Consider the following 12,187-nt stretch of genomic DNA (forward strand, 5'->3'; position numbering starts at 1 on the left):
TAATCGAATTTTCTCCGAAACATCAAAAGTATTCGAGTTTCTTACTTTATTTTATTTTATTTCTAATATGTTCTAAGTTTTCATCTACACATATATATGCCTACTTTACGGGCAACTGTATGAAGTCATAAGGTACCGAGTTGATCACTAGCTTTCAACTATCTAATCAATATAGTAATAATTTAGTTATCATTAAAATAAGAAGAATAAAATAAAAGTGGTGGTTTTTGACTCTTCGCCACAACAAAGACTATGCTTACAATTTTTCTTAGCCTAACATGCCACCGATGAATGCACCTAATCCTATAAACACCGGCCACTGCATGTCCCCTCCTATAATTATGATCCGTCTTATTTCTACGAATCATTATTTTCATGATAGTCTTATATATAAAACAACTAATCAGAGGTTTTTATGTAGTCGTCACAACCATTAACAATACGTATATATATATATACTAATTATATGCTGTCGTGAACATTTTTGTGTGTAGTTCTATCCATTTTCAGTTTTCATTGAAAGCGTCGATTTGATGACCAGGATCTAAAGTGCGTGAAAGTAAAACTTTTTTTTTTTGAAAGTAAAACCTTTGTTTGTTGATAGAACTGAATGTTCACTAACATAAGAAAAAACGTGAATTGGTGGCCTAAGTACCACTCAACACTACTAATGAACCTTTGCCTAATTCAGTGCTTAACCCTTCACGGGTTTCACTTTCCTTTTTATTTTCTACTTTTTTTTTGCTTTGAATAAAATTTAAATAATATGTTTTTATTTGAACAAAATTAAGCATAATAATACATCTCTGTTAGTTATACAAATAAGAATGATTCAAGATCTAACAATTTGATTAATCGAAGCAATAATATAAATATGCTTGTTCTTTGAACATATGAATTAGAAGAAGCTGTCTAATACTAATAACAATAAACGTCATGAAGGGTTGACTTCTGGTACATAGACCTAGGTGAAGATAGCATTTAGAAGATATGGATTAAAAGTAGATACAACTTGTTACAGAAAAGTAGATACAACAAAACATAAACTAGAAAGAAGAAAAAGGGACATAAATTTAATTTATTTTGACATCATTAATACAAATTTAGTTGATTTCATTTCTGAAGGAATTTGGCAGAGAAAATGCAGAAGTGTCAGGTCATATGTACTGCAGAGTGAACCGTCAAAATGGTTGTTTTGGAAAAATTATAAATAATGTAAAGTGAATCGATATGTGCAAAAAATTTCGTGGAGTAAACCAAAAAGATTAACAACCACCAACCTTATAACCTCTCCCTTTGTATATAAAAATATAAGCAGCCCCACCATCGTCTCCCACACTGCCTCTCTTCTCTCTCTTGTTAGTTCACTCCACATAATAAACACCCAGAGAAAAACTAATTTCTTCTTATCGTAATTTCGAAATTTCTTGAAATTAGGTTTGTTTCTTGATTGAGTTCTTGAATCGGGCTGTCTTCTCTTGTTACTATATTCAGAGTTAATAATCATGATGAGTCAAGATCATGACGTTGGTAATGACCAGACGCAAATCATAAAGGGTAAGCGTACGAAGCGACAGAGATCAACTTCGTCGGCCTTTTTTGTGAAGGCGGCTACCACCATCACCTCCACAAGCTCATCGGCCGAGGATGGCAGCGGAGGAAGAACAGTTCCCGATGAATACAACTCGGCGGTTTCATCTCCAGTAACCACAACTGATTGTACCGAAGAAGAGGAAGACATGGCTGTTTGTCTCATCATGCTTGCGCGCGGAGCGGCTCTATCTCCGGATCTCAAGAATTCTAGAAAAACCGGCAAAGTTCTTTCTTCGGCAGAGAATTCGAGTTTCTATGTCTACGAGTGTAAAACGTGCAACCGGACGTTCTCGTCGTTCCAAGCTCTCGGTGGACACAGGGCGAGCCACAAGAAGCCTAGAGCGTCGATAGAGGAAAAGACCAAACTACCCCTGATGTTGACCAAGTCTAGTGGGTTAGTGGAAGGGCAAAAAGGTAATTTCAGAGTTTTTGGTTCAGCACTAGCTTCGCAGTCAAGTAACATCATCATCGCCAAGGCAAACAAAGTACATGAGTGTTCGATCTGCGGTTCTGAGTTCGCTTCGGGACAAGCCCTCGGCGGCCACATGAGGCGGCACAGGACAGCCACCACTGCGGTAATACCTGTCGCTACCATGGAAGTTAGCAGAAACAGTACAGAGGATGAGACTGAGAATTTGAGCTCTTCCATTGAACAGAGGAAATACTTACCATTGGATCTTAATCTACCTGCACCAGATGATGATCTAAGAGAGTCAAAGTTTCAAGGGATAGTGTTCTCAACTACACCAGCGTTAATAGATTGTCATTACTAGTTGTTTGAAGTTAAATGCATAGTTACATGATAACATATTTGTGAATTCTTCTTCTATTACTATATTGTTGATGAATTGGAGTTATTTTCAAAAAAATATTGAATCATAATATCAGTTGATTTTTTTAATAGGAGGAAAATGAAATGTACAAGTTATAATGGAAAAGAAGGAATAATAGTAGGAGTTAAGTAAAGGGTTGTGTGATAGTTAGATGATCTACTTGTTGAAGTAAGAATAGCTTGAGTAAGCAAGTGGTTTGTTTTCATGGTTGCCTTTCATTCACGAAAAGCAAGTGACTTCCAAGGCATCTTTTCTTTCCCTCTTTTTAAGGTATATTTTATTAATCTTTTAAACTAAAATACAAATTATGAGTTTTTTTTCTAACATGTGAACCAAGCATTGTATTGCTTGTAGACGCCTCTTTCCCCACGATTACGCAGCTAAACGCTATATTGTGTTCTGCTACTTCAAACAAAATGGCATAAATTTTTATAGAACATAAACAATATAGAGAAATAGAGGCAGTAAAACCTTATAACATGCATATAAGGCACTCTGGACGTTTTAGTTGAAAATAATATTTAATAAATCTTGATTTTTATTTGATATTAGAGTTATAATTTATAATAAAGCTACTTTAAAATATATCAACTATTTATTTATTTTATAAAAATTGATGTCCCTGTTATGACATTATGCATAAGAACCAATGCTATATTCTATCATTCCCATTTCATAATTTTATGGTATATATACTTTCATAAACTAAATGGCATTTGCAATCATATTCTTATGTTAGTCACCTAAAATTATTTGACAAAAGTACAAAATAAACCTCTTTTTAGAGATTCTAAAATTAGTTTAAGAATCATGTTATGATTAACTCAGTCACAATATATATTATTAAAAAGAAGTATCAGAATAAATTACCCCTTAGTTTTTCAACTTATTTACATTAGAATCCTACTGAAGTAAAAAAATTAACTACAACTAATTATAATTGTCTTTTCCAGTTCACTAATAAGTATTCCTTATTTTAATTTTTCCAATAAGCAAATTATTTTAATTTTACCAAAAATTAGGCAACAATGTATTACCTTGGTTTATTTTGTTATTTACAAGACATGTCACTCCTTAATTTTAATTGACCATTATTAGTTAAAATCTATAAGCCTGCAAAATATCAATTAAAGAATATTTTAAAATCTATTTTTTTTCTATATATGGTATACATAAGTCTAATTAAATAAATGGTGGATTTATTTATATAGTACCCAATATTGGTGATAAAATTTACGGTAAGACGAAATAAAAATTTACTTGATGTAATTTCAAAACTGTTATCTTTCATAATGTTATATTAAATCAAATACCTAACACGAATAAAATATTTAGTATAAACACAAATTAAATACTGAAAATAAATATCGGCGGATCAGAGTCTAATGTATTATTAAAATAGTCATTTAGTGATGAATAAAAATAATAATGACTCATTTTTGAATTTATGCTATGATGAACAATACTATTTTTCCAGCTTCCCCTTTTCATAACAAAACAATTTGTAATTAGGCAAACATACTAACATAGCGTTTGAATCCACATATATAAATTGTTTAAATAATCAGGAAAATGTTATATACACACAAAATGAATTTATGAAATAGAAAGGTAGTGTTTTTTTTCAAAAAAAAAAAAAATAGAAAGGTAGTGGACACGAGGTGGACGTGGTGACCGGCTTAGGGTTTGGCAGGAGAATGACCACCACAACTAATAGACGTGTATTAGGTTCCTCTTTGGTTTGGGGTTGTTTTTGTTGGTCATCACAAGTACCATTTATCATATACGAATTATTTGAATCAGTTATAAGTTTATAACGGATTAACAATTATTATAACCGAACAGAAAGTAGAAAAGAAAAGCAAAACTAATAATTAGAAAAAGGAAAAGATAAACAGTGACAGCAGAAACAGTCACAAGATTCACTCACCGCTTCACTCCTTGCTTCCAATGCTCCCCCTAATAATTCTTTTCTTACAATTGCATTTACGATTCAATGTTTATTGGTTGAAATAAAATGTATTAACATATTCTTGTTCTCTCACGATGTTATTTTGTCAATTAAGCTATATTTCTACGAATTTATTTTACAGATTAGTGAAAAGCTTGTAGAGCTCCAAGCCTACAATGTATAAAACTAATAATAATCTGAATGTCATTTCCTTCGCTTTCATTCTCCAAATCACCAAGGTACTAAGCAAAAAGAAACTACATGAGTTAGTTTACAGAAAAAAGAAAAACTACATGAGTACAGAGCAATAAGTTTTTTTTTTTGCGGGAGCGCTTTTTAAGATTCTTGATAGGAAGATCCTTAGAGCATCCGCATCGGAGGTTCATCAAATGGGATCGCGCGTTTTTCGAAAAAAAAATGTTAAAATAATCAAAAGCCAAGACCTCAGCTCGTCCTGCCCCTTCCGCGTGAACCGGTTCATCAACTGTTGTGCGATCCTATGACACGTGGTAGTCCGCGATTAATCCTCTTTTTTTTTTTTGAAAAAAAAGTAAACAGAAAAAGTTAAAAAAATTATAATAAAAAACTCCCTCCCATGATCTCGTGACCGTATCGCCGATGCGAATGCTCTTAGAGCATAAGTATTGGTGGGATTCGGAAAGTTCTTTAAGAAGAGAGGAGACCACGAAAAGTAGGGACCGAAGAGGAAAGAGAAGAGAAAATCTCTTAACTAAGAGACATTCTTTACCGTATCCCCACAAAAAAAAAACAAAGTTCTTTAACTTAGAGACTTCCCCGAGCAGCATTGATAAAGATGCCCTTAACGCCATCCATGGTAGACGACATAGAAGATGCTATCACCGCCTCATGGGTAGACGACATAGAAGATGCTATCACCGCCTCATGGCCGCTTGGATTAGATAATCCCCTCTGTTTTAACGTGTTGTAGACTTGTAGTTGCCCTATGCTGTAGTTGCTCTGTTTCCAAACAGTCATCCCCTGTTTTTTATATATTTTTGCCAAAGATTCCGTTGGCTTAGGTTTTTACTATTTTTTTTTTACCATCTAGAATATTATTAAAAGGAAATAATATTACAAGGTCCATAAATGGCCCAAACTAAAACCGAAAATCTACAAACCAACCAGCCCAAACAGAAATTCGAAGCCTAAAAACTCGCACCGCCAACCCACAGACCACGTATTGCAACCACAACAACGAGAAGACGCGTGTTAACGGAGGAGGCTTCGTCATCTCTACGAGCCGGAGGTCGCCACCGGAACAGAAACCCGAATCACGTCGGGATCGTGAATCACCACTTCCATCCCATGCAGAAGTCTACGCTGAATCGTCACAAAGAACCACCACCGGAACCACCGGGGGACTAAACCAGGACCACCGACAACAGTATCGGAGGTAAAGGAAGCGGAGTCTCCACAGAAAGGCCCAACCTTCAAGGAGCTTCCCTCGCCTTCGCCAAGAGCTCTCCCGAATTCGGCCACCAAACACCACAACGAAACCACCTTGTACACAGCCCAATCACTTCCACGGGAGTCATTTGCTGGCGACCACTACCACAGTGGAGACGGTACAGTCCCAGAAAACAGACGCCGGACCACCATCGGAGAAGATGATGCATGGCCGGGAGCAGAGAAGAAAAACGGATTGATATCTAATCAAACTGCACCTAAAGCTGAAAGAAAAAAACAAACAGGAAAAATGAAAGCTTTTTGCCGGACCGGCGGTGGCTAGGGAAGCCAAAACTGCCGGCCGAAGACACAAGTCGCGGAAGCTGTTCTCTAGAGAGAAGGGAGAGTGATTTCTAGAGAGAAGTCGTTTTGTCAAATTTAGTTTTCTTTCTTAGGTTTTTACTATTCATTCTCCTCTTTCATTTTCCAATGATATTAACATATTTTAGCAAAAAAATAAAAAATTCCTTTTGAGTACAGAACAACAAGTACTAAACTGATATATTTGTTTTACCGATCAACGAGTCCAATATATCAATAATTCTTAAAGTGCACGAGTTAAGAACTTTTGTTAACTATGTTTGGTAAAACATATACTAAACAAGGTTAATATTATTGAAACACTAGTGGTTTTCCGGCGCTACGCGTCGGGTGTGTATGTTTTATTCTTACATGAATTTATAATTTATTATATGATCTTAGTAAAGAAAATATGTTAAAAATATGAAAATGAAAATATGTTAAAAGAAACTGATATTTTTTCTAATATTTTTGATAGTGATTAACGAACGTAGTATATTAATTTGTTTGAAATTGTTTAGTTCAAAGAGAAATAACATAAGTGGCTGTTACTAATTGATTTAACAAAAATAGAATAAAAAGCTGATAGTCGTAACAAAGTTAATTTAGTTAGAAATAAAGCAAAGTTGACATTTTATTTAGAGAACATACTTATATTATTAATTATTAGAATACTTATGACCTATTAAACTTGTACTAATATATGTAGTTCAAAGAATAGAAAGATAGAATAAGTTTCATATTTTATAAATTTTATAAAAAAAATAAGGGTGAAGTATCAATTTTTGGTAAACTAATTGATGAGTATTAATATATACTTTTTAGATTACCAAGTTTATTTTTTAAATATGGAGATGCGAGTTGTATGTGTTAGTTTAGTTTGAAGGCCTCTAAAAATATGTATTTTAAAATAAGAAACATAAATTTATTTTTTATATTAATTTTGTTATAATATAAAACAAACTAGGTGGTTTACCCGCACATGCGGGCATAATTTTATTTCAAATATTTATTAATTTACAATTATAATAATAAATTATTATTTATGTTATCAAAAAATTAATTAAACATCATTTTTATGTATGATAAAAAATTCATAAAAATATATACTTTTATTATTGTGTTGGAATTTTAAAACACTCACATATTTGAAATATTTTAGAAAATAAACTTATACAAATGTTTTTGATTGAATAGTATCTAATTTTAAATAGCTTTATATGTTAATTTTAACTTTTATAATTTCAAAAATATTATTTTCAGATAACAACACAATATATATAAGAATTATCTTTTTGACAATATTAATTTATAATCTAATATAACATATAAATATAATATTATTAACTTCAAATTTTAAAATTAAAAAATATTATTATTAGATAACAACTTAATATATGTAAGAATTATTTTTTATTTTTGACAATATTAATTTATAATCTAATATAGCATACAAATCTATACTATTAACTTAAAATTCGTTTTTAACTTTAATTTTTTTTTAAAATATTACTTTCAGATAACAACAAAATATATATAAGAATTATATTTATAATTTTGACAGTATTAATTTATAATCTAATATAACATATAAATCTATACTATTAACTTAAAATTCGTTTTTAACTTTAATTTTTTTTTAAATATTACTTTCAGATAACAACACAATATATATAAGAATCATATTTATAATTTTGACAGTATTAATTTATAATCTAACATAACATATAAATATAATATTATTAACTTAAAATTCCTTTTTGATTTTTTTTTTAAATATTACTTTCAGATAACAACACAATATATATAAGAATTATCTTTATAACTTTGACAATATTAATTTATAATCTAATATAACATAACATATAAATATAATATTATTAACATATATTTCGTTTTTAATTTTATAATAAATTATATATAAAATCATTAAGGGTATTATCGTATTTAGCCAGTCTAACTTTTAACGTGAGAGCTCCGTTGCGAAAAATTACTTCGCAAATAATAGTATAGATTCTGTTTTAACCGGAGTGGAATATTTCACCAAATCTTCTTACCTTTCCATCAAGCAACAACATATCAACCCCAACAGCTTGCCTCTTTCTTAACATTCCAGGCTTGCCAAAATTGTTGTATCCTAGTCTTAACAACATCTCTATACCGGCTTGTCTTTAACTATGAACAATGAAACTGGGACTTCGACATGATCTGAAATGGAAAAAGTAAAGGGATTTCCACCCGAGCTCTCACACCGTCTATACATAGGCAATGAAGCTAAGGAAGCATGAATTAAATAAATATTCAATATGAGAGAGTGGGATGAGTGGGATTTCTGGATTCATGAACGGTTACGTCAATTGTGTTAAAGAAGAAGAATCGTAGAGGTCCTATTCTCCATCGTCAACATCAAATTCTAAGAAACTCTGTGAAGCAATGTTTTGAAATTTGATTCGGATACTAAACCAGACGATTTACCGGGTCGTTGAGTCAAATGATCAACCGCTGATTAATATGAATTAAATTTATTATATAATAATATATTAGCAATGAAAATAAATATATAAAAACTAAAGTTAATATTTTAAAATGTTTTTTAAACATCAAAATAATAGTTTTATAAAATACTACAATTCCATCAAATATTTTTTCTTTGGTTCTTAAATTTTGGATTTTTTACAAAACCTAAATCCGATTAATATGAATTAAATTTTGCTGACAAAAAAAAATCTGATTTACATTGGGTCACCAAATCTACCGGTTCAACCGCGGATCCGGATCGGATTCAAAATACTGTTATAAACTCGTGGACATTTATGAAATAAAGTTTAAAAATTCAATGCCTTTCACAATTAACACCAATTAAAACCCATTAAATATAAATTGAGAAAATGTTTTAATGGTTAAAGAAAATGCCACATGATATTTTTTTCTCCAATGAGATAAAAAAGCCTACTTTATATATAAAGATATATTAGATTAACATGTGAGATTAGAGATTAATTCGTAAGAGCTTAAAGTTTGACTTATATGTTTAAAAATGTTATTAAATAATTTATAAAAACGTCAAAACCAAACCCGCACGGACGTGGGGATCATGCTCTAGTTATGTGTTAAATTAGAAAAAAAATCTGTATTAAAAATAATTTAGTCGTTTTTATGATTGCCGTTTTTATGGATTATTCTATTAAACATGTAAATATATATTTAATATAAACCAGATTAAAAACATATTTTTATTTTTACAACAAAATTACCTAATGTGAAAACCATTGAAGAAGATTAAATAAACAAGTTAACTGAAATATATTTAAATATAAAGTATGTACAAAATTTTAAAATACATAAATTCTGCCCAAATCATAATTTTTTGTTAAATAATAGTAATTTTATAAAACAAACAAACAATCATGATAAAACTGTAGTACTTTGTATACTACGACAAATCTGTATTAGATATAAGTTAAAGCATAATTTAGTGTATGACTGTCACTAATTATTTCTGTCATTGTTGATTAATTTTGATATAGAAACTCATAGGAATTTATTATTATGCTGTTTACAGCATGTTTAGAAGTTATTTTGAGATGTATTTATGGTTTCTATAATTTATATAAAACTATTGTTTGGTCAGTTTTATACTTCTTAAGCACAACTTTCCTTAAAATTCAACTTTTTGAATACAACAGATTTGATAGAACTAACCATCCTCTTTTATAATAAACACAAACAATAACAAAAAAAGTTAAATCACATTAAATTTTCATAAAAAGATAACAGCAAACTCGAAACAATTTTGAATACATCAAAAAAAATCTTCATAACAAAGTCGGACAGCTGAAAGTTAGTTACATATAGTCATGACGTCTACATTCAGCCCTCACCTATAGAGAAAACCAAAGTAGTCTTGATTCCATTTTCTGTTTTTGTATATATTGCTATACAAAGTGAAAACCCGGTAAGTAAAATGAAACTATTAAAGAATCTGAGAAAACTTTTCTTCATAGAAATAATGTATGAAGGAAAAGAAACCATATCTAGTGAACCTGCTGGTAAATTCTTCATAAAATAAATATGGCATTATGAGCAAATTACATACGTCGTTGAATCCACCAAAAATCTTTAGAATACTAGCCAAACCTAACAATACCACAATGGATTGTTTCAAATCCTTGAAAATGGGATTGGTGGGCTAGCATTATTCGGACATGTCTAGTATTCATAAATCATAATGGGCTTAAACTCATTCACAATATAATCTCCAATTCAACCTAACAAGAATTGTTAGCTCAGTAAGAAAAGTGATGGATATGGGTTGGTTATCAACGGTGGAAAAAATGCCATCGGAAGCGTTTTGTCGGAAGGAACAACACAACCACTGAAGAGAATCAATGCAGAGAAAAGGTACATCATCATGAAAGGAGAAGATTCCTGACGGAATACAATGAAAGGTTTGTTGGACCCAAATTTTGACATAGGCTAAATGGCTATACTTAAAATAGGTCGTTAAAGGAAAAAATCCATAGCGACGTCAACGAAGTGGAAAAGGAGGTTGCCGAAGTCGAGAAGGTCGCCGAAGCAGTTACAAGAATAGCGGAGTCGAGCCTATAAAAAGGAGATGATATCAATGCTAAAGACACAGCAAAAACCCTAGAGAGAGAGAGCAAACCACACACTTTCATCTTTCTTACTTCGTTTTAGATCTTGTTCTTAATCGACCTCCTTGTTATAGTTGATCTCTTAGCTATTCTTTGTACTCGACCTCTTAATCAATAAAAGTCCATTTTTGTCTACCGAATTTCGATTACATCGTTGTGTTCTAAGGATATCGTTGCCTACATTTTTTGTCACTTCCCTAGTTTACTTACAAATACTACAAAATACTTGAGTGTAGATTTTAGGTTCTACAAGGTTCGTTGAGAAATACTGGTATGCAATGAAAGATTAACCAGATGGAGAGAGTCGCCGAAAGGTCTGGTTCTAGGGATCTATTCAAAGGTTTCTGTTATGAAGCCGACAATATCTTCTTCCTCCAAAAATAAAAAGAGATCAGACGGCAAAAAAGAAAAGAAAGAAGTGTGAAAAAACCATGTAGATGAAGAAGCGGAAGATAGCCAACGAGGAGGACAAGGAGTCGTGATAGTGGTGAGAAAACGCGTTATCGGCGTCGAAATGTGGAGCTAAAAGTTATCTCGATCTCACTGCTTGGGAACATTTAGAGCAAACTCCGTAATCATTTTAGTCAGTTTTATTCTTTACTTTTTATATTAACTATAAATTAAATTTATATAATTTGCAATAATATGCATCAGTTTATTTCGAAGAATTTAGGTTGTTGAGTTTTCAAAGAAGCGAAAAATTTCGGGGGTTTTTGAAAGTTCCTTATGAGCTTGCCAACAAACCATTTGATCAGGCCCTCGTATAAGTTGTCTTATCGCAATCGGTCTACTTCAAAAGTTTTTTGTTGATAAGCTTGACCAAACGAGCCGTTGGGCGTAGTTATTTCTAGTGATGGGGATTGTTACTTTTGTTCCATTTTAGTACTTGTAGATTTCATAAGTAATTATAACACATGTGGTTAGATAGGGCGTAACACCAAGTCAAGTAACCGAAGATTATACAAGAGTTAGATAGTATTTCCATTTAAACTATTAGTTAGCACAGTAAAATATTTTTCCTTAAAATACAAATTAGTTTATTCAATTTTTACTTGGTTTTAGATTACGATTGATGAAGTTTTTTCAGTCAAGTAAATTGAAATTCTCATAATTATTTTATACAAAAGATGTTTGAGTATGTTTATTGTTATTATTATCAATCACTAAAATAGTAAAAATTTATAAAAGTTAGAGAAATTTGGAAAAGCTTAGGAAATAGTTGTAACGCCCAATCGTTTATGATTACTGAGTCTTTTATACCATTCACTCAATTTGTAAGCTCCATTTCATAACACGACTAATACGTTAATTTTGTAGAGGTTCACTAGTCTTATTTATTATTGACCATGCAATTAACATATAATCCTTTTTAATTATTTTGGTTTCAT

General features: G+C 31.2%; 1 protein-coding gene across 1 annotated transcript; it reads left to right on the forward strand.

The window, feature by feature from the left end:
- Positions 1–1,300: 1,300 nt before the first annotated feature.
- LOC108850850 (zinc finger protein ZAT5-like) lies at positions 1,301–2,480 on the forward strand. Its single transcript, XM_057009880.1, has one exon. It carries the CDS (start codon positions 1,506–1,508, stop codon positions 2,364–2,366), a length of 861 nt encoding a protein of 286 aa, XP_056865860.1. The 5' UTR covers positions 1,301–1,505; the 3' UTR covers positions 2,367–2,480.
- The last annotated feature ends 9,707 nt before the right edge of the window (positions 2,481–12,187 follow it).

The sequence above is a fragment of the Raphanus sativus genome, chromosome 4 (assembly GCF_000801105.2).
Source record: "Raphanus sativus cultivar WK10039 chromosome 4, ASM80110v3, whole genome shotgun sequence".
Classification (NCBI taxonomy): Eukaryota; Viridiplantae; Streptophyta; class Magnoliopsida; order Brassicales; family Brassicaceae; genus Raphanus; species Raphanus sativus.

Coding starts and splice junctions, on each gene's coding strand:
- LOC108850850 (XM_057009880.1), top strand. CDS start 1,506: ATGATGAGTCAAGATCATGACGTTGGTAATGACCAGACGCAAATCATA.